The 23,965-nt window shown below is 42.0% G+C and overlaps 2 protein-coding genes across 7 annotated transcripts in view; both read left to right on the top strand.

Annotated features, from left to right (window-relative positions):
* The window catches only part of VTI1A (vesicle transport through interaction with t-SNAREs 1A), a 315,173-nt gene that overhangs the window by 190,601 nt on the left and 100,607 nt on the right, over positions 1-23,965 (top strand). The window contains exon 11 of one of the 6 annotated variants that reach the window (XR_001363756.1): positions 562-763. The exons of 4 other annotated variants lie outside the window; for them this stretch is intronic. The gene's annotated coding sequence lies outside the window, so the exon portion shown is untranslated. Of the gene's footprint in view, positions 1-561; positions 764-23,965 lie in introns of those variants that run through there. One more of the 6 variants, XR_001363757.1, reaches the window with a different exon arrangement.
* On the top strand, positions 18,538-18,948 carry LOC102246565 (60S ribosomal protein L39). The gene has a single exon (XM_005874524.2). It carries the CDS (start codon positions 18,581-18,583, stop codon positions 18,734-18,736), a length of 156 nt encoding a protein of 51 aa, XP_005874586.1. The 5' UTR covers positions 18,538-18,580; the 3' UTR covers positions 18,737-18,948.

The following is a 23,965-nucleotide window of genomic DNA, read 5'->3' as shown; positions in this document are numbered from 1 at the left end:
ATAGGAAAAAAAACTTTATCAAAAAATAGGGAGAAAGTTATCCATAATCACAGTGAAAGGAAGCCCTGGCCCAGTGGCTCAGTTGGGAGCAACTGGTTAAAGTTTTGGCATATTTCATGCCAGTCATTTTCTATGGATTTCATTTATATAATTGAGATCAGTCAGCATGTACAATTTTATATTCTGCTCTTTGCATTAAGATTCTATTAAAAGCATTTTCCCATGCCACTAAAAACTCTTTGTAATTCTTATTTATAGTGGTTGCACAATATTCCCTCGTAGGAATATTCCCTTTATGTTAAACAGGTTTTTGCTAGCTTATTGCTATGTATTGATGCTGTCTTCATTCATGGATTATATTAGTTTTTTAGTGTGGCATCCTTGAAGGGAATAAATGCTCATCTTATGTATGATTTCCCCATTCTTAAGTTTTTAACTTCCTGATCTTGTAGTTGGTTGAGTTATATCTTCCAAGTAATTTTTTAAGAAAAGTATATGATTTGTATATACAGATGGTCCCCCATTAACAATGGTTGGACTTAATGATTTTTAACTTCACAGTGGTGCAAAGGCTATATTCATTCAGCAGAAACCGTACTTTGAATTTTGAGTTTTGATCTTTTCCTGGACTAGTGATGTGCGTGCAATACTCCCCCAGGATGCCGGGCAGTGAGCTGTGTCTTCGAATCAAATCCAAGATCACAAGGGTAAACAACCGACACCCTGCAGTATGCTGTGTTGCCAGGGTGTTTGGGGATATTGTTTTGTGTCTTCTCACCCTGCCATGGCTGCAGAGTGTCCATCCGTACCTCTTCTTTAAGATAGTTGCTCAACTGCAGGCTAACGTGCTCTGAGCGCATTTAAGGTAGGCTAGACTGAGCTGTGATGTTCAGTAGGTTAGGTGTGTTAAATGCATTTTGACTTAAGAGATTTTCAATTTATGATAGAATTATTGGCACTAACGCCATTATAAGGCAAGGAGCATCTGAATCCTGATCCTCACATATATAGGAATTGCCACCAGTTGTATACATGTGACATGGATGTGTATGTGTATCTATGAATGTTGGTGTGGGTGTGCACACACACATATACACACGGACACAGTTTGCTTATGAAGATCCTATGCTTCTTAGGAATCTATAGATGTTGAGCTGTTTTCTGGCATTTATGTTCTCCGATCTGCAGAAGGGCAGACTCTGTAGTGACATGTTTGTAGGTTGTGTTGGTTTTGCTTTGGTTTTATAAGTCTTTGGAATTGAACAGTCTACCCAGGATGTGTCAATAAATGAGTCTCTCACTCTTTTTGGTGGATCACAAGAACTTTAAATCCTCAAATTCAGGTCTTCCCTCGGCCCCCGAGGAGCCTTTTCTTTTATCGTGTCTTAGACTGTGGCTTCTCTTCCAAGTTTTCTGGTTTCAGAAACATCTGTGATCCTCACATTCAATCTCTATTTTATATTTTCCATATTTGTCATTTTTGCTCTTCTTTTTCTTCTCACTTTAATTTATCTCCAATATCATTGATTCCACTTTTTGCAGCATCATTTCTACTTTTTACTGCTAATTATGTGAATATTAATGCTGCTGTTGCATTACTGGTTGCACTGAAATATTTTATTTATCTCACCCATCGCTCCCCCTTTTACTCTTTTCTCTTTTCTCAACCTCACAGGTTCTTACTTTACCATTTTTCTGTCCCTTACTTTATAAAAGCTCTACCTCTTACTGTTTTCATTGAGAATGCCAAACTACTTTCAAAAAAGTTTTTTTGGTTTCTTTAGCACTTAGTTTTCAGAATTGCACTCTTCTTCTGTCTCTTCAGGATGTCATTTCCTTAAGCTTGTTCTGTAGGATTTTTCCCCCCATCATCCTCATGTTGTTTTGAGGTGTATTTTTTAATTGGTACTATAGGGAATGGTAGGGAGAGGGAGAGAGAGAAACATCAATATGAGAGAGAAACATTGATTGCTTGCCTCCTGTACACACCCCAACTGGAGATAGATCCCACAACCTGCATATGTGCCCTGGCTGGGAATTGAACCAACGACCTTTCAGTGCACAAGACAACATTCAACCAACTGAGCCACACCAGCCGGGGATGTTTTGAGTTTTTATTTGATTTGGTTACTTTTTAAAACCTCTTCCTAGATCTGCAAATGCTTGGCAGCTTTATATGCTCTACTGTGTCTGGAGATAGCCCTTTGTCTCTGTACTGTCTTTATGAGAATGAAATGGAACTTCTTCCCTCCCCCACTCCTTGACTCTGGCATGAAAAATGTTCAACAAAGATGTGAAAGAGGTACCAGGGTATACCACTGGCATCTCCTTCACATTTATCCTCCCTGCCCCCCCCCCCGCCCCACCACACACACACGTATACACACGGACACAGTTTGCTTATGAAGACCAGAATGCTTCCAGGATCTATTGCATTACTCCATACCTTGCCTATCGCTACCCAATATCGATTCATTGTTTTCCTGGAAACTCTTGTTACCAGCTACAGAAAAGAAAGAAGATGAGTGTGGGGAAGGAGCAATGAATACAGTAGTCCTAATGCCTCTTATGTCACAGCATCGACTTATCAGAGATCCAGCTGCTTGGCTTCTAGTTGTTACAGACCTTGCATTATTTTTATCTAGTAACAGCTTTGTGGGGGTGGGGGGAACTACTTCTTACATTTGTCAGTCCAATTCATATTTTTGTAGGATTAGAAAATCCTTCCAGGCTCTGGCAATTTGTATGAAAGTTTTGCTGTAAATTTCTATCATCTTCTATTTTTTCCTTCTAAAAGGGAGCCATCAACCAGACACCATTTTCAACTGGGAACTGTGGGTGATCTTTAAAATTGCTTGGGATAAGGGGACCATACAAACCATTGCTATGGTCCAACCCTGGGGCCTGTATTCCTGGGTGGTCTTGTTTTAACTGTTGCTATTTAATTATTGATGGCTTACTGACACAAGACATGGAAGCCTTAGGGAAAATGAAATCCTATGTGCTAGTTTCTTTAGATGAATCTTCTTTGAGGTGTAAGTGTCCCTCTAAGAAATACAGTGAGGCTTGATTCAGGGGGTCATTCCAAATACGGCCAGGGAAAGGCAGCAGTGGCGACTCATTCATTGGTGGGATCTACTGACTCACCTTGAAGGCCAGGCATCCTCACACTCTTTAATACTCCCTCCTAGGATAAAAACAACAGTGAGAACCCCTTACTTAAAGGAACTGATTTCCCCTATTAATACTCTCATCCTGGGAAGCACTTAGAAAAAATGGTAATTCACTCCACAGATATGTGCAAGGAACTTTGCTGGGTATATAGGGATGGAGGATGACTCTTGTCTTTAGAAAACTCACATCCTAATTGAAGAGAGCTAAGGAGTGCAGAAGAAAGGCTAACTCAAGGTGGATGGTGATCAGAAACCTCAGTGCCCAACTCCCAGAGTCTGTAGGTTAATGCCAGTTTAGAAGAATCCGCATGAGTTCCATGGATGACATGGCGTTTTATAATGGCCCCTGAAGGAGGAGTAAGATTTGTCCAGGCAAAGTTAGAATGGATTTCAGGCTAAGGAAATGGCTGGAACAAAGACAGGGACGTAGCATTTTTCAAGGCAGGCATGGCTGATAATACGGATCAGCTCTTTATCATCAGCTCTATGATTCATGCCTTTTTATTTTCTGATGTCCCCATTTTAACGGAAGAGTTTGGGTCACCTCCTAACACATTTGCTGTTGTGCACAACTGTCATCTCCTTCCCATGCGGACCCTTACCCAGGAGATAAAAGCTTGGCAAAGTCAAGTGGCCTGAAAATCTCTAGGATCCACTTTTTCTTGCCATTATTATTCTTTATTGAGCACCTACTATGTGCTCCAGGCAGAATGAGCCTTGTTAAAGGCTCAAGTTCCTTCAGTCTTCATGTAGTCCATTGATTTGTTTCTTCCACAGGTTATTTCCCCTTGAACATCCCTGGATTCACAGTGTTTTTCTAGTAATTCTGAAAAGTATTTCAAGTTGACTGTGTGTATAGATAGGGTTTTTATTTCGGGCCATCATGATCCCAAAATCACCACCCTGGTCCAATGCCCAAAATGCCTCGTTTAGAGCTTGAACAGTAGGCTTTGCTGCCTCTCCAGCTGCTGTGTGGGCACCATCGTGACCTGTTGTCTCAGCTCCGCTGCATCTGACATAATCTGATTATTTGCTGAGGCTCCGTTGGTTTGGGGATGGGGAGGAGCTGAGCCTGGAGGAGTTAAGAAGGCTACAGTCCAAGCAGCCTGGACGGGCTGGAATCAAGTTCACAATATTGACTGAAACGGGCTTGAGCATGCTTCTGCCCCTTTTTTCCTTTTCTTTTCTTTTCTTTTCTTTTCTTTTTTTTTTAAGCACCAGTTTTTGCTTTAATAGGACTTGAAATTTTTAACCCAGTTTTGCTTTGGGGGAAAATGTATTAACCATATGCCTTGTCAAGATATCACGTTTTTTAAATTTCCGAATGAAAGTCACCTCTCAGCGCCGGGGTTCTCTCTAGGAGCACACCTGCCTGTTAATCATGGTCTCTAGCTTTTTATTTCCATTTGCAAATGGGGATGCTTAGCAGCAGCCTCAGAAGGAGTGACTGTCTCATCAGCGTGACGAAGGGCTGATGAAATACGTACAGGTACCTGGCAGGGTACCGTGAAATCAATCCCTGGGCCCTTTAAATCTCCAAGAAGAAGGAAGTGTGAGTAGTCAACACAGACGTTAACTGATGGGGGACAGGTGAGCCCAAGGTCCTGGTTGGTGACCCAGCCTGTGTGAGTTCTGACTGTAGTTATTGCATAAATAGGATTGTCAAAGCAAAAGAAAATGTTTTTTAAAAGAAAAGGAAAAAATCACTCATAACCCAATACACCTCCAAGGTCCTTTTCATCATTGTTTTAGTCCATTCATATGTTGACATTTTTCGTTACGTGGCTTTAATACCATTTTATGTGCTTCCTTTTTCTTTTTAACTTAACATGATGGCTTGCACTGCTATTGTCTATTTGGTATTGTAGTTAGTCTTTTCCTTTTTAATCAAATTATTATGACATTTATAGAGGTTCAGGGAAGCCCTGTAAGTAGCATGTGGGTGGTTTTCATTTGTTTTTCAGAAAACTGAAGGGCTGACTCAAGGGCGCCTCAGCTTAATATTTAAGAGGCCTCTGATTTCTAATAATTGGGTACTGAGATTTATTTGTATCATTCTTTACTACCCACATGGACCACTTGCACATGTTAATTCTCGGGTATTTTATAATAATATTGACGACAAAGTGTATCTATAAACAAAGCAGGCAGGTGGCCATAACTGGGGTGGGTTCCACAGATAGTCCCATCTTCCCCCAGAATCCCCCCCTGGACTGAAGGCTTCATGCATTGTCAAATGTCAGTACTTGATCATTTAATTCATGTCAATGACGGCTCCAGCTTGGTGGTGTGTTCACCAGGTAAAATGTGTGTCTACCTTGCACAGAGCACTGAGGGACAGCCTAGAATAAAGGAGGCTGGGGGAGGGCTGCCAGGCAGGGGCTTTGGGGGCTGCCTGGGAGGAGATGTGAGCAGGGTGCTGTGGGAGGAGCTGCAGAACAGCCAGGGGGCAGCATGGGAGCATTTTGCACCTCGAGAAGGAGGAGAGACAAATGGAAGAGGCAGATGAACACAACTTCACCTCTTTTCCTGAGCCCAGCCTCGGGAGGGTGATGGATGACTTCTTGTCATCTTTTGTGTTTCTTCAGCAGCAGCTAAAACGGAATCTCCCCACTGAGACCAGAAGTAGAAAACTGGAAGTCTGTGGGCCATACATGGCCTGCAGAACTTTTTTGTTTCTTGGTGTTCACAGTTTTGTTTTGTTTTGTTTAATTTGAGATGTTATTTATATATAATAAAATTAACACTTTTTAAATGCAGAGTTTGATCAGTTTTGGTCATGCTATGTAACTGTGTAACCACCATAGCACATCAAGGTATAGACCAGTTCTCCCACTCTGGAAAGGTTCCCCTAGTCCCTTTGGACTCAATTTCCCTCCCCATCCCTGCCCCTGGCGGCCTCCGATCTGCTTTCTGACAATAGAGTTTTTCCTTTTGTAGAATTTCTTAAAAATGGAATTATGCACTTGTGTAGTCTTTTGTGTATGACTTTTTTCACTAATATAGAAGTTTAGAAATTCATCCCTGTTGTTGTATCAGTAATTCATTCCTTTTCATTGCCAAGTAATATTCCATAGTAGGGATATACTGCAATCTCTTTGTCTATTCACCAGGTTATGAACTTATAGATTGCTTCCAATTTGGAGTGATTATAATTAATAGTGTTATGGCACTTGTGTGCACATCTTTTTGTGAGCATCAGTTTTTATTTCTCTAGGGTAAATGTCTATGGGTGGGACTGCTGGGTCACATGGCAAATAGATGTTTAATTCTACATGAACCTGTCAAGTTGTTTCCAAAGCGGTTAAACCATCTTGCCTTTCCGTGGCAACGCATGCGAGTCCCAGTTGCTCTGCCTAGTTACTCCTAAAGTATTCACACTGGCTGTCAGCAGCGAAAACTCAGATCCCATAGAGAGGCCCGTGGGCTCCAGCTCACCCCAGTTCCTGTTCGATGCATTTTGCTCACGTATGTTATCCACCTCTCGCCAGTCGATGTCTGACCTCTGCCTTAGACATGCTTCTTAGCAACCTTGTGTCCCACGGTGTGTGTAAGGCATCGTGCTTGGGAGCAGGATCTGTGGAGAAGGCAAATCTGCGTTGGAATCTCAGTCTTTCTGAGCTGTCGCTATGGACAAGTTATTTAACTTCCCCCAGCACGAGTTTCTTCACCTGTAAAATGCTTAGGTTACCTTATTCAATGGCTTGTTGTAAAAATGCAGTGATACCCAGCACAGGGCCAGGCCCATGGAAAATGTGCAGTGGGCATTGCACAGGTAGTACCTCCTGGTGTCACGGTCTATAGTCCAGTGATTCTTGTATGTGTAGTATTGTGTGTTAGTATCATGATATAGTCTAAGAGGTGTGTGTGTGAGACATAAACACCTGTACCTGGCCCCCAGGGATCCCAGTGACAGTCTCCTGGGCCAGACCTGAGCGTATGCACTGTTTAAAAGTTCCACAGGTAATTGGGGTGAGCATCCCTGGTCAACACACACTGTTTGACCAGGAAGACAGTAACCAGGAGCAGTACACTCTAAACTCAGTTCTACCACTGACTAGCTGTGTGACCTCGGGCAACTCACTTAACCTCTCTGACGGAGCAAGTTTACCTGAGATCTGACTCTCCAGCCAGTTTGGTCTTTCACAATTACTAGGTTCTTCCTGGCACACAGTGGCTGCAGTTGGAGACAGATGAGTTGAGAGCTATCCCTGCTTTCCGAGTAATGTGTCAGTCGGCTAACCATCCAGTGAAGACCAGGAAGTAGACTCCTCCTTTAAGTGATGGACACAGCAGTACGTCCAAATCCTGAGTCGAGGACGCGGTTCCAGGGGTGTTAAGCAGGTGGTCACTCATTCTGGTGCCCCTCCCACGCAGGCTGTGGGAGTGCTGAGGACAGTATTTCTAGCCAGTCCACATAGCTTCATACCATTTCTAATATCTGCGTTAACAATTATTAGTTATGCTCATTAAGAGTAGCTAATTAATAAGATACACATAGCTGCCACACTCTTAGTAGCTGCCTCTGAAATATGGCTTTTCATTCGCCTTTTAAATGTGAAGGAAACGCCCCAGAAGTGTGTATTCCCATGAGGCCCCCTGCTCTGGAGTGTGGATTTAAATAAATGCACACATGTAGGCCACACTATCTACACGGAAGCATCTTAAAGTTAATTACGGAGAGTATAACAGATGATTCATCCCCAAGGTTCCATCCAAACCGAAGAGTCAACAATTCCACACGTGAAGGGTCTGAATAAGAGCACTGTTTGTCAGCACAGTTTCTCCTCATCCTAAGTCCCTTTTTCTGGAAACTATCATGAACCCCCTGAGCCGTGTTAGTGGCCTTCCCGTCCCCCTGCTCTCTCAGACCTGCCTCTTTCCTGGCTGCTTGTTTCAGGCCAGGGAGCATGCAAGGAGGATGCCAACCTCTGCAAAGCGGCATCTTTATTTACACACTTTGCTGCAGTCTTTCCCAAACTTCAGTGATTTGAGTAATACCATCACAATATGCTTTTTTGGTCCCATCTGCCTAACACCTCTACTGCTGTTTTCCTTTAAATGGGCACCCTTTTGTTTTAAACTTAAATACCTTCTTTAGGTATATCACGCAGAGAATTATCCATGGTTCGAATATGCTCATTATTACGTTAATTCACATTGTAAAATAAATTAATAAGTACATACATGAAGTGTTAAGAGAGTTCATGAATATTCAAAATAAAAAGAAATCATCTCTATGTGCCTAGAGTCAGCCGTGGTACCTCCAGGCATCTACACACGGCACTATGGGAACCTGGCTGGGCTCTACTGGGGTTTCCTAGCCCATCTCCCCCCTACCCATCTCTATGTGCCTAGAGTCAGCCGTGGTACCTCCAGCATCTACACACGGCACTGTGGGAACCTGGATGGGCTCTACTGGGGTTTCCTTGCCCGTCTCCCCCCTACTCCTGCCCCCCAGACTGTGGGTCCCTGGAGGGGAGGACAAGCTTTCATCTGTGTCTCCATGTCAGTAAGCCTGGTGCATGATATGCATTCAGTAAATGTTTGATGAATGAATGTTTCTCTGACCACCACAAGTGAAATTCCATGAGCAAACAGAAATACCTGCTATTTTCTCTCACTGTGAGTCTCCAACTCTGGTCAACTTGGGCACACAAACGTGGAGTCAACACAGAAAGAAGAACCAAAACCCGTGAGAGTGAAGGGATGCCTGTGCTTCTGCCTCCTGAAACTTCCGAAATGACAGACGTGTGATTCATTTCATTCCCCTCATGTTAAGATTCTTAGAGACATGTTGATCTTAACAGATAGCACCTACCTTGAATTTTTCTGCATGGTGTTTACTGCTGTCATTTCAGATGAAAGCATCTGCATTTAATTACAGAAAAGCATTTTAACAGTTCAAAATTTCTAACTCAGGGATTGATGAATTCTATAAGCATTAGTAAGAAACACATTGAGTAGGAGAAAAGGGGCCTAAATATTTGGATATATAAAAAGCATCTAATTTTCGTAAGCCTTTCAAAAATATTTTTCTTAATGTTTAAAGTGAGAAAGATAAACAGACTTGTTGGTTTATTTGCATGGGTTTTGCCTTTTCCCCCACAATGGCTGAGATGGTTTTGTTTATAGAAAGGGAGGTGGTGCCAACCTCAAGAGGCAGTTGCCCAGGCTCGATCTGGGACATTGTGAATGGTCTCCAGCTCACTTTATGCGCACCTTGCAAATATGGCACCAGTCCATTATGGACAGTTCCTTCTTACCCTGTTCAGAAAGGCACCGAGCTGGGGGCAGGCGGAGGGGATAGGGAGGAGGCATCATGTGCCCATGGGGCTAGCATCTCCCCACCCAGCAGCCCTGGAATGAGAGGCGCCTGGTGAAAGAGGGGGGGAGAACTTCCTCCGAGGGGGCCTTTCACTCCCCACGTGGCCCGTCCACTGAGGTTAATGATGGTCACTTCAAACCAAAAGCAGAAGCGGCTACATTTATGTCTCTCATCATTTTTTGCTGCCTTTTGGAAAGTTTGATCAAAAGTACAAATGGTTATGCAAGATCATTAAGCACCACCACCTAACGTGGCACCGAGTGCTCTGAGGACAAATTGTTTCAGAAAGAGCCTGTCCCCCCCTGCTCGCCCGCAGAGGGTTTTGTTTGCTGAGTGTTCCGTGTCTAGAGAAAAATGTAACGAAGGGAAATGAGTATATGAATTCAAGTGGGCACATCCAGGGAAATTCAGAAGGATTATCTCAAGGTCTGCGTGTCGTATTCTGTGCTCTATAAAGTGGGGTATGTCTGCTTGCTTGTTTGAAGCCTGATGGCCTTCAATTAACTGGCCCCGACTCACAATTGGAGCTGGTTCTGAGGCTTTCTCCTCGGCCCCTGAGATTTGTAAGTGTTCTGTAATTTTTGTAGCACCGACATTGTTCCTCGGCCTGATTTACATGCATTCAAGGGACTAGCCCCAGGGAACTAGCTTCGGATTTCAGGGTGTGTGTAGTACTGACAGAAAATACCAGGCTCCAATACCGGGTCTCCGTTCTCTATCCGCTTCTGCACTATTGAACGCGAAATGTCTTCATAGTGAAGAAACGTGGGATTGCTGAAATAAACGTGCTCATCAGTCCATTTGTTTTGGTCAAGAGTAAAACTATGAAGCATAAACTAAGCAAACCTATGCGCGACCCTCCTCTATCATTTCCTTGGTCAGACACTGTTTCCTTAGTTTTCTTCATTTGGGCTGAGTCTCCAAGAAGAAAAAATAATCACCCCATCTTTGTTAGTGTGCACTGCGGAATGTGTTTAAGCAAAGAGTCGGGTCATAGCACCCAGAGGCCGTCTTCTTTTCTGCTGAGGAATTGTGTTTTCTTGAGTATGTTCTGAGCTGCAGGAACAAATCATTAAGTGACACGAGAGAACAGGAAGAGAGAAGTATTCAAAAATTCTATGACCCCTGCTGCAGGGGTGGCTGACAGAAGACACTGGCTTTAATTGCTTGTTTCTCTCTTGCCAGTTTTTGTCTCAATAAAACATTCCCGTGATCGCAAGGCAAAAGGTGATTGGGAAGGCGACATTTTTATTTTAATGGTTCTATCGATTTTTCTTTATTCAGAATGATCAAGAAAATAGTTTTCTAGGTATAATCAAATAGCATTTGTCCACAAATCATACTAGTTAAGCAGAAAGAGCCATATTAATTAGCACTGCACAGGAAATGGGATTTAAACACCAACCTGGTGATCTTTTGCTTCTTTTCTGTTCTTGGTATTTTGAAAAAGAATATTTGATTATATATATCCGCTCTCAACAGAGAAATAACAGAGCTTTGTTTCATAACAAGAAAATAAAGCAGCTACCAAAAAAATGTTTCTCGGTATTAGCATATGTATATTTGTTTTAAATTCTTTTCTTCGCCCTGTAGCAGGGCACATTCAGATTTTTTTTATCTACTTCCCTACTTTTTAAAAATAACATCCAGGTTGGTGTATTTACATTTTAAAATAAGAGCATTCATTTGCTTTGGAATGGAAGCTTCCAGCAGCATTGTGGATTCATAAGCTAATAGATTTAGCAAATAATGTCAGAGAAACCTTAAAGCTGGTCTCCATCACAGATTACTGTAAATAGAACAGCCAGAATCCCTGTTCCCTAGAGCAGTGTTATATATTTAAATTTAAAAATATATACATTTAAAAATTGGAAGCAAAAAGCTAGAGTCCTAGCTGTGGCACAGTGCCCTTCTTGCGATGGTCACCCCAAGTCGGTGGACCCCTGGCTTATCAAACCTCGAGATGAGTGGATAAAGCACTCTGTCTTCCCAACTCCGTGCATATTGTCTCACACGCTGAGCAAGGTTCACCCCTCGGCTGACTGTGGCTCTCCTGCCCCGGGAGCCTTCCCCCAGTTTCTACTGACACCAGCAGAACACCACTGTGTTTATTGAAAACCATTGATGTAAATTCTTCCCGATGAAACCGAGAAAGGGGAAAGAAATTCTAACTTCAATATTTTAAGTTTAATAAATTATTGCGTCAAGTTAGGACAACACAGAGCTATTGCTTAGCAACACTAGATTAGGCAGAAAATAATTTAAGCTACCAAATGAGAAACACTTGTAATCGAATCTGCTCTAACACTTGTTTTACCACATGGCTTAACACCCTTTCGCTCACACATGGTTAAACACATGTTTGAACTGATGTTTTAACACCCGCCTCACACATCTTTATGCTCTTTGCTCCCATATGCTCAAACACATGCTTTGACACCCTGTGCGGACTCGTCGCTGAACACAGGCAGAGTATTGTCTGGGGTCTCCTTGCCTAGAATTTGTTGGTTAGGAGCATGCAGCCAACGACTGGTGCCCAGTAAAGCCATAGCACTTTCTGTCAGATGACCTCCACTCTCGGGTGCCTTCCGCCGTCGTCTGGAGAAGAGCATCCTCTTGGAGACCCCCATCACCGTGGTCCTCTCTGTCTCCTCTACCCCTGAGGGGTGGCCTTCCCAGGTATCTCAGCGATGGGTGTGTCCTGTCACTAAATATTGTTTCCCACCCTGGCCGGTCTACGTGTGTTTTCCCAAACTGCCAAGTGCTAACGTCTGACTCACGGCCAGATGTGGAACTGAGGTGATTTTTTTTCCCCTCTTAAGTTTCACTTGGCAATTTCAGCAGCGTGGAAAATGTACATATACCAGAATAGGGTGCTTGTGTTGCAGGAGTCTGAACATAAGTGGAAAAAGCTTGGCCTCCCCTTTCGTGGGTCTAATTGTTTGGAACCTCTCTCTTTTCTTTTCCTTGTGGCATTTGCCATCGCCTTAGTCGAGGTGGCTGTCTCCTGTTCACTCTCACCACCCAGACCAGCCATGGGCAGAGTCACAAAAGGCTGCCTCTGCCTCCTAATGTCTGTGGCAGCGGTCTAGAGTGTGAGCGTCTGAGCTGGACTGCTTGGGCTTCCTCATCTGTGAAATGGGAATAATGATAGTACAACTAGCCTTCAACTTCCTCATCTGTTGAATTGATTGAATGACTCAACACATATAGATCACTTACACGGGATCTGCCACATAGTAAGTGCTCAAAAAAAACAGTAGCTCTTAATTCAAGTAGAATAAAAATGTGACAATGACCTAAATGTAAACAGTGTTAGTTTACAAAATGTGGCCTATCCATATCTGAACATTGGGAGGTAAAACAATATCCCCATTTTCATAGACAGGCACACTAAGACCCAAATAGCTTACAAACTCTGCCAGAAACTGCATAGCTGGTAGGTAGTGAGATCGGATGTTGAATGCTGGTCCTCTGACATCTAAGTCAGCGTTTTTCCTACCGTGTTACAAGGCTAGGCCTGTAAAATGTACACAGAAGTACCAGAAATCGCCCTCCCTATCTAAGAGCTTACGGAGGAGGAAAGATACTGACAAATGAAAAACAACTTCCATTTATTGAGAGAGAACTATGAGCCAGCCCTAAACTAGGTACTTTGTAATAAATCATCTCTCTTAATCTTTATAACAAGCGATTTGACAGGTAAGAAAACTGAGGCCCAAAAAGCATAATTAACTTATCCTGAGTCCAAGAACTGATAAGTAGCAGAACTAGAATTTGAACGCAAGCCTGATTCCAAATAAAACCCATACCTTTAACCATTACTCATATTGGCTCTCAACCAACAACAATAAATGAGTTCAGAGACAAACTGTAACTATTGTGTAAATCAATTTTGGATGAAGTCTATTCTTCCCTTAATCATTCCTAGTTATGCTGCTGTATGATTGTTTGATTGTTTTTTCATTTTTAACATTATAAAGTGGATAAGCATAACAAGAAATAAAAGTCACTGCTGTTATAGGAAAGCATTTGGAAATTAAATCCACACTTAGGCTGTGCCGCTTAACCTTCGTGGAAATTCTCCTTTACAGGTAATTGTGCTCACAATTATCTGACAACAAGAATCATTTCAACTCCATGGCTTTCAGGTCCCAAGGAGTGTTAATGGATGCTAAATTAAATTATTTGAAAATAACATTCTCCTTCCTTGGCTGACCTCTAAAAGGTCAGTATTAAGGAAACTGCATTAGGAACGATACCCTTGAGTTTGGTGGGTCGGAAGAGCATTTTTCATTATTGTCCATTAATAACTCAAGCTGTCTTCGGAGCTGGCGTTATAGATAACTCCGAGGTGACTGGAATCCTTGAGCTCACTTTCCATGTTAAATTGGTTTGGACCCAGATGCGGAGACTAACAATCAGACCATTTAAACACAGACCAAAATCCGCCAGGAATAGCAACACTTGGATGCCTGACTCGGAGATGTAAGCAGGAATCAGTGATTGCTTCGAAGGGCGGAAAGATCCCAGAGGAAAATTTGGGGGGTTCTTCATTCTCTTCATTCCGTCTTTGCCCCGAACACAGAATTGTTAGTACAAATACCTGGCAGCGTCGACACACAGGTGCAGATTTGGACTCTAGTAAGCCTCGCTCCGGTTTCTTTGTAGTTTAACTGACTTTCACTGTGTCGAGGTTCAAGATCAAATGCTCGCATTTTCGTGTAGCCTTTGCCAAATTTCCAAACCTCTAAGCACAAAATCCTCAGCCTTCATTTCTTCGCTTGCCTGGAAATCTAGGTAGCACTGAGCCAAAAGTAGAAGTTATGAAGTGAGATTATACTTGATTAGGAACGAGAAAAAAAAGTCCCCTGTCCAGAAATGCAGATGTGCGTGGCGTTCCTAGGGGAACATTGGTATTTGATCTCCGAGTCTTAAAGGTTCATGTTCCCAACATTAAGAGATGCAGGGAGCCAACTTTTATTTGTAACTAATGCTGAAATTACTCTGGAGATCCTAAGCGTATCGCATTACAAATCAGTGGGCTTTGGACGCCCCACGGCTCGCGAGTTACAAACATCACTGTGAGAGGAAGGGGCAACAAGTGAAGGACGTCATTCCTGAACTTGACTTACACCGTGGTGGCGTGATCATGAGTACACTGTGTGAGAGTGTTCATTTCAGCGAGGAAAAGAAAAGGGAGCCTATGAACTCCTTGAGCCCACACCCCGAGGAAAGAACCAGGAAGGAGCGGCCTCCTTTGTGGAGGGGGATTGGTGTGGGGCCAGGGGGGCAGCAGTTGACTCGGGCTGCAATATCGTCCTCCTTTTTTTAATACCTAACTTTATGACCTGGAGCACATCGCTTATTTATTGAGCAAGGCCTCCATTTTGGCGAAAGTGAAATCCTAGGTATTCACAAAACAATACCCTTCAGCAAACACAGTGCCTATAGCCATCCATGGAAAAGACACACGGAGCCGAGATTTCGCTTCAAGGGGGAAACTTTCGTGGGACCAAATCCAATATTAAAGTCAAGACTAGTTATGGGCATTAATGTGTCACACAGCTGCCTTTTTTTAAAACCTTAATAAACTGTATTTTTATAATAGGTACCTGGTACTCTCTGGTATTAATTAATTGGACTTCCTTTTTGGCTAGACCTTTCTTATTTTAAACCAAATAGTGATCTAATTATTATTTTTAATTAATGACTTTAATTCCAACAACAATATAAAAAAAAAAGACGGGTAAATCTGTATCTTGGTTACAAGAATAAACTTTTATAGGCAAAATTATACCTTTCATACTTTTGCCAGTAACATCTACTGTATGTGTTTGCTTTTCCTGTGAGATTCATCTGCCTTTGCTATGAAATGTTTTTGTTGGGGAATGAAATCTATTAAATCATCAAACTTTGGGAATCATTTTTAAAGGGATCAGAATATCTGATCTTTGAAGTATTCCTAAAATTTGAAATAGAATGCATTATGTAAAAAAATTAATGTACAGTATATTATAAAATAAGTGTAAGCATATGGTATATTTTAAGTGGACAATATAAGAGGAAAATATAGGAAAATGAAACTCCCCATACATATCATCCGCATCACACTAATAAATTCAGATTCAGGTTGTGGCATTTGAACATTTGCTGCTTCACTCTTCCTCACTAATGATATTTTTCAGATCCTCAATTTTGATAGATGCACTGTGGAGTAGAGAAATAATCATTATTTAGGTTGCTGAAAATAGCTTACCAAAATTGATAATGAAAACTGTTCAGGGTGTCCTGTCAAGATCCTTTCCAATTAGCATTGAGGTCTTGAAGGGCCAGACTTAGCGTTTTATTAATATGTTAGGTTTATTAATGTAGCTTTTGATATATGTATGGTGTGAATATCTAATACATCTCATGATATTGCATAATTATGGTGCTTTTAATTTGTTATACCCCAGTCTGTTCTGTGTTCTTATTTAAAATTCAGAATTACGTACTTCATAGTTCCATAACTAACAACTCATTAGGAAGGCATGCCCTGTACTTGAGGTTACTGCTACGGCACTCTATGCTGAACAGTAAACTAGAGAAATGGCTGACTGCCTAACTGTCATTGACCAGTTTAAATATTTAAAGTTATCATCTGACCCTTTGTCTAACCACTTGTACAAAATGAAATAAAGGTGTGCATAAACCAGGGAAAAGGGGGTTTCTTTCAAATAGTGTTTTCTAAATGAATAAAATAATTGTGCTGTCAATATCAGATACTTAGAATATATATATCTCACCATGTTGATAATCTATCAATCTATTATTTTTTAAAGATAAATGGCCCAGTTTTTCTTTTTTTTCTTGGTATTTTTCAAAAAGACATTAAAAATTTAAGCTTGTCATTCTACAGTGATCAAATTCAGATCCGTTGTTAGTTATAAGAATTTTATAGCCCAGCTGGTGTGGCTCAGTGGTTGAGCATCGACCCTTGAATCAAGAGGTCATGGTTAGATTCCCAGTCAGGGCACGTACCCATGCTGTGGGCTCAATCCCCAGTAGTGGGTGTGCTGGAGGCAACCAATCAATGATTCTCATCATTGATGTTTCTCTCCCTCTCTCCCTCTCCCTTCCTCTCTCTGAAATCAATAAAAAATATTTAAAAATAAATAAATACATAAAATGTTTTTTAAAAAGAATTTTATATTCCTGTCTTTTCTATTGTATCTTAAATGATAGTTTTGGGCTTGTTTCTGTCTTTCCCTCCAAATGATGAGAAATTTAAATTCAATCTCTTGCTTATTGAGGTGTTTCTTACCTATATTGTTTAGACCTCCTCTCACTAATAAATAGCTGAATGATGTTAAAAGTAGTCCAGCATAATGTTATAGCTATAGTGCTGTGATTTAACTAACCTTTATTCTGTCTCTGCTTGACAAAAGTAGTGTTAGCTTCAGTAAGGACCCAGGCATGGGGTGATGTGAAGATATGAGGCAACAAGATCATTCGAGTCTGCTTATAGACACTGCATTCATCACAGTTCTGAGATTCAGGGGGATGGAATCATCTAGCTAATTTAAGCAGAAAGATTTATGAGACAAGCCAGCGAAGCTCTTCTGGATGCTACGCAGCAGCGAAAGAGACCAGTCGGATGGCCTGGGAGAGCTCAGGGCTATAGTCTTACCCCACATGTCACCAGGATACAGGCACCAGGCTCCGTAGTCCCTGCCAGAGCTATCCCAGAAGAACCAAATGCACCCTCCCCCCTTAAGCGCGTGCACACACATGCACACACACACACGCTCACCCCAGAAGTAGCTGTCTGTTCCCATGCACTGCCTCATATTGCTCACATTCGCTTTCCAAGTCTTGTACAGACATCAGCCTCGCAGAACCTGGGCCACGTCTGGAACCTGGTTGCAAGAAAACTCGAAAATGTAGTTCTTAGCTTTCTAGCCTTCCCAGTTTAAGAAAACTGCTAAACAGGATCAAAATCTGTGTGGACTGAGCCAATGCACAGTACCCTCCACCCCCAGCGATGCTGTGAAGTGGTGATTCTCAAATTGTGTTCCACCTACCTGAAGGTTGTCAAGGAGGAGAAAGAGACCAAGGAGGCAGGACTTCATCTGGAGCAGCTCCGTGCTCATCTGGTCATCTGGGGGGCACGTCCGTAATTGTTGGTTTGAAAAGTTTTCTCCAACCAGATACCGCATATGGCCTTTCCCACTCTGCACCGTAATTGCTTAAACCAATAGACACTGAGGAAACCTGGACTTTTGCTACCAGGTCCCTACGCCACCTCACCTCATCCCTACTTGTTAGCCAACAACAAAACCCAAGCCTGCTCTGCCACCCAGAAACTGACCCGCAGCCCAGCAATGCCTTAAGGAGTAGATGCTTCTTTCATACTTAAAATAGGCTTCCGAGGATTTTGTTTTTGTTATAGTTTATATAGTTTTCTTCCACACACCCACAAAAGCTGAGTTTGTAATTTGTAATTTGTAATTTGTAGTTATTTGTAATTTAAAAAATAGAACTTAGCAGGTGTGGCTCAGTTGGTTGAGCGTCATCCATGAACCAAGAAATCACTAGCTAAATTCCCACTCAGGGTACAGGACTGGGTTGTGGATTCAGTCCCCAGGAGGCAGCCAATGGATCTCTTTCTCTCTCTCCTTCTCTCCCTCTATCTCCATGTCTCTTCCTCTCTCCCATCCCTTCTCTCTAAAATCAATTAAAAAAACATATAAAAATAGAACTTAGACATTTTTAAAATATGAATCTCATATTTATTGTTGACTGTATTGAAATTACCCAAAGGTACAGAGAACCGAATAAAAGTCCCTGTCAGCCTCATCGTTCATTGAACCATTGCTAACACTTTAATATGCATTTTCTATGCATATTTTACGAATGAATAAATGAATGTTGTGTTGGCATTTTAGGTTTTAGAAACCTGTCTGTGATTTACTGCTGCTATAAATAAAAAAAAATTAAGTTATTGTCCTCATTTGGCAGTTGATGTATTTTAGCATTAAGAATATAGAATCTCTTTCTCCGCCATCGAGGTGCGCGCGTTTGCCTCTCCCTCACCATGTCTTCCCACAAGACTTTCAGGATCAAGAGGTTCCTGGCCAAGAAACAAAAGCAGAATCGGCCTATTCCCCAATGGATTAGGATGAAAACTGGTAATAAAATCAGGTACAACTCGAAGAGGAGACATTGGAGAAGAACCAAACTGGGCCTATGAGAAATCACACATGCGAGATGACTCACATATTTATGCTGTATCCAGGTTGCCTACACCCTTAAATGATTGAAAAGATGCTACTGTCTGGACAGTTGGGGCATTTTAATTGGAAGATTAATGAACTTGTGATTTTGCTCTGTTGATTTTTTCCTCCTGGAATAGAAGGTTGATTCAGTAATAAATGTGAGATCTTTTAAAAAAAAAAAAAAAAAGAATATAGAATCTGCCAGAATTACTTACTTGAGTATGGCTCATAAACTATAAAAGTCTGTTCGGCTCACCTAATTGCCTTTTAGGGTTTTTTTCCTACCTTCAGCTGCAAAGCATCAAACCCAAATTAGCAGCTGCAGTCCTGGTTGCACTTTATTAAGTATATGTTCAACGATTTCCCCCCTGTGCCAGAGAAGTTTATTTAGGTAAGAGGTTGATAACATTTTCACCCCGAAGAAAGAAGTTGTTTCTTTTCTGCTAGACAGTTCCACCCTGATACCATTCAGGAAGTTCAACATGAAGGGTCATTGCTTCTCTCTCATATAAATGGACCCATCCTTCCACTGTGTCCGCCGGCTTATAAAATAGATCATTTCACATGCAAAATTGAAAACGTCTGTAGTGAATGTACAGGGTATATGCATTCGTTCGGGCTTGTTGAATTATAAAATAATCCAGAAACATTTGTATTTTGAAAAAGACTGGGCCTCCACCACAGGCTGATATGCGATGTTCACAGTTTATCCCCGGGCAAATGTAGATAAGTCTATATAAACATGTTCCATTGATTACAAGAGCAGATGTAAGCTTGGGGATATTTGTGTTACTACTTCAGTTTTTTGCAAGGAAAGCCCGAATATGCCTTACATAGAGAACTGTTTTTCTAAAAGTCATAAGAAGTGGAAACACTCATCTCTAATATTTTACGCCATGCCAACTACCTCTTCGACAAGACTCTGTTAAGTATTCTTCTTATTAGAGATATTTCTAAAGGAGTGTTCTGCATAGTAATTGGAGCATGACACCATACTCCTGACAGGAAAGAGTTCCTGAATATTCCACGTAAGAACTGAAGACGTGTTTTCATGACGTGGCATATTTCAGAAATTTCCACCATTCAGTGATTTCGTTTTTAACGGCCAAATACACCAATAAATGCTACCCATCACATTTATACCAAAGTCGTGCTGTGCATATATACTTAGATCCGTCATGTAGCCTTTCCCACTTAGCAATTTCCTGGAACATTGCCCCTTGACATTAAATATTCTCCTGGAAGGATGGTTAAGACTTGCACAGTGCCCCTCACAGGAGAGTAAAGAGCAGTCAGTCCTTACTTTATGGGTAGAAATCCACAGCAAGCAAGTTGGTGCTGTCCCCAGGGTTGCCGGTGGCTTTCTAAACCACGGCGTGCTGGTCCTCGAATGTCTGTAGTCAGTTTTCTTAAGGATTCTGCACAGTCTGTTGTTTTTGGATTTCATCAAATTAATGTCACTAGATATGCCTTATAATTGGGGTAAAATACTACTTTCAAATATTTTCTCCTTCAGCTTCTTTCTTATTAGATATCACCTTTTCTCCACCATATTTTCCCCTTTACCTCACTCACCTTCTTCCTTCTAAATGCCTGGTTATTCTCTGCCTTTGCTTTCTTAGTCACCACTTATTCCCAGGAATGGGTTCCCTTGGAGGGGGGGGGGGGGCTCTTTTGTCAGTGTCTGGGTGCTTTGCTAACAAACACTCCAGGAAAGGGACAAAAAGTTGGAGCTCTGTATTTCTATAGATAAAGAGTTTAGGATGAAGATGTTTGACCCAGTCCCAGTGCCCCTAACAGTGTCCGTCTTCCTGGGCAAGGCCCCTGTTGGCCCTCTGCATCCTTCCCAGCTATCCTGCTTTCTCTTCACCTGTATTCTAGCCAGACCCAACTCCTCCCTACTCCCCAGACACGCCTCAAGCTCTCACCTTGCTCATGCTATTCCTCCTGTCTGAACATTTGCCTCCCCTTAGCCCCCATCAAAAGCCTACCCATCTTCCAGCATCATTTCTCCTGAGATGCTACATCCTCAAGGAATGGAGGTGCCATTCTCCTGATCCTTCCAACAAGAGGGGCTCCATGTTGCTTTGATTGGACTCCTCCTATTGATGTATCTTGTATGACAATGTTTTATTTATGTCAGTATCTGTCTCATTCACCTGCTACATGGCAAGCTCCTTAAGAGTAGGAAGTGTTACCCTGGCTGGTATGGCTCAATTGGTTGAGCGTTGTCCCATGCACCGAATGGTCACCTGTTCAATTCCTAGGCAGGGCACATAACCAGGTTTCGGGTTTGATCCCCAGTGGGGGTACATGCAGGAGGCAGCCGATCGATGTTTCTCTCTCACATAAATGTTTCTCTCTCTCCCTCTCTCTCTAAAATAAAAATAAGAAGAAAGTAAGATCCAAAATTATGTTAATTGCCTGAAATTATTTTTTAAGAGCAAGGAGTGTATCTCTCATATTTGACTCTCAAAAAGCCCTGAGCCCAGTTTCCTACACATAGAAGATGCTTGGTAACCACTGGCCCGTGAGAATTTTTTAACCTCTGATTTGGAACTATTGATTCTTCATGGTTAATGTATTTAACTTTTGTTCCTTTAATGATATTGCCGAATAAGTTTGGAGATTGTGGGTGGTTTATATAAAAGCATGCGGTGACCTGTCTTGGTTCTGTTTTTAAGACATGCCCAGAGAGAGGTCAGTTTCAAGCTGAGGTTTACTCACAGCCAATGCTCTTGCCTGTTGACTTTTTTCCAGACCAGTAACATAACTTGCCTTGGAGAGCCTTGAGCCGTGCTCCTTAGCTCTGATTTCCAGAGTCCTCCTCACCTTCATCCGTCGGCATTGTTGTTCTTTTGTGTGTGTGAGCATGGGGACCTTGGCTTTGGAGTAATGCTACATTGCAAGTCAAATTCTGCCTCAAAAGAACTTTTTCCCACAATTTTCTGCATTTCTGAACAGGTTACAAAATGTCACAATTCAGTCGGGCCAATTATTAGATTTTCATTTAATGGGCAGTTTTAATGTTCTCAGAGAATCAGAATAGTAATAGCATTTTAAACGACTGCATTCCATTTAAAGACTCGCAACCAGCTCGTCTCTCTTTGAGCACACCTAGTTATATTTTTGGGTATCATTTAAATTCAGGCTCCCAATCCATAGGAAAATCAATGAATTAATGAATAGCCTCATTTTTCAAACTTTTCAAATATTTTATCCTAATTATAAGGCATATCTAGTGACATTAATTTGATGAAATCCCAAATCATCATATTGTGCAGAATAGCCCTTACCAAGGAATAATTTACAGGATTTTAAGTTTAACAAATGTACTGGTTTTTTTAGGACCAGATCATGGCTTTGCTTACTGTGAGAAAAACTTTCTACTGCTAAGGTTTGGGAGCCATGTCAGTGTAGGTCAAACTTTGGGCTTTTCTTTTCATAGTTGTGTTTGTTTAGCATGTTTTATTTAGCCTATTAAATGAAAAGCATTCCTACCACTAATCATAATCACCCCTGACATTTGTGTAGCAAATTCTTATGAGTAAATCACTCCCACATGTACTGTCCCCAGGCTTGGTGAGGTTCAGGGTCACTCCCAGCCACACAGTGAGGAAATGGCAAAGCCAGCAGTGGAACCAAAGCTGGCCAAATCCAAGACCAGTGGCCTGACACACACGACTGGTGTGTGCTCCTGTGAACCACCCTGAATCCTGTGAGAACGGGATGGAGAAGGAGACAGCATAGTGATGGCTGTTTGAATGATGTGTCTTCTACTGTGTCATCCATGGCTCATGAACTGTCCCTCTGGGACAACAGAGAGTGAATTCTTTAAATGGTGAGACTACAGTCTGAGTGAAATCCACAAAGTAGGCATCATCTAAGTCTTTCGTACCATCTGGTGGGCTCTGAATGGTGGTTCTGAATTTTAAACCTTGTCTCTCTTTATCCTCATCAATTCTCCATCCATTCTCTAGCTGAAGACACCTGACACGTGCATAGTCTCAGGGAAGTAAAAATCACCTACAAACATTGTTTGATCGATCCTCACAGCGCCCAGTAAGATAAGTCTAGAGTGGACATCTCAAGTCCCTCACTATTCCTTCAGTATTTAAGTGACCAAATGAATTATCAAACCTACATCTTCTGCTTTTCTGCCCATGATGTGCTCCATCTTTTTCAGGTACATCCTGCCTGAGGATCTTCATTCTTCTCTTCCCCTCCCTCATCAGCCCAAACGTTGTAGGTGTCACATTACATTGGGCTAGCCAGACAATCACCCCAAATCTACTCGGGCAAATCTCCTTTTATTAGACCAGTACAGAAGCAAGTTGGAGGCCTCACATGTATTTTTGGCAAAAGCTCATGACCATGGAGATACAAAAATCAGAGTCTTCCTGGGAATTCTCATCTTCTTAATTATGTCTTTGCTGGACCCCAGTGGGACTCCATAACTCTATGTGGACTAAATGGCATGGTGGAGCTGCATGGTATAAATCATCATATCACACACATATGTGTATGTAAGTGATGCAAATCCAGCTGAATGTATAATTCAAAAGGGAAGGAGGAAAAGGAATAAATGGGAGGGGGGCACTCAGTGGAGAGTCATTTCCCTTCCTCAAGAAGCTGTCGTTAGTGGGACATGTGCCTATTAAGGGAAGCACATTGCGATAGACTTGCCCACCCCAGTTTTCACTGGCACTTCACTTCCACCACTGCCTCCCCCAACATGGACCGATGTGCTTCTGTTGCTAATGGAGATTGGTGCAGGTTCAAGGTATTTTGATTACATAACAACTGAGGCTGGGTCCTGGTCCAGGTGATGACCCTCCCTCCCTAGTTCCTGTCTCTGTCTGACCATTGTTCTGCCCTCACCAGCCCAACAGAGCATCAGTACTCACAAAAGTGCTAGATATTACTTAACCCTATGAGGAATCTACAAGCCAGGGCTTTCCTTCTCAGTTTCAGAACTGAAGAACCTTGTGTCTGATTTCTTAATAACCTTGATTGCTATTGTCATCTTTTTAAAAATATACATTTTTTTAATTTATTTCAGAGAGGAAGGGAGAGGGAGACAGAGATAGAAACATCAATGATGACAGAGAATCACTGATTGGCTGCCTCTTGCACGCCCCACACTGGGATCGAGCCCGCTGGTTCATAGGTTGACTTTCAACCACTGAGCCATGCCGGCCAGA

This window comes from Myotis brandtii, unplaced genomic scaffold (assembly GCF_000412655.1).
Source record: "Myotis brandtii unplaced genomic scaffold, ASM41265v1 scaffold441, whole genome shotgun sequence".
In the NCBI taxonomy this organism is placed as follows: Eukaryota; Metazoa; Chordata; class Mammalia; order Chiroptera; family Vespertilionidae; genus Myotis; species Myotis brandtii.
The sequence above is the reverse complement of the archived record's forward strand: the minus strand, read 5'-3'. Positions and strand labels throughout refer to the sequence as shown.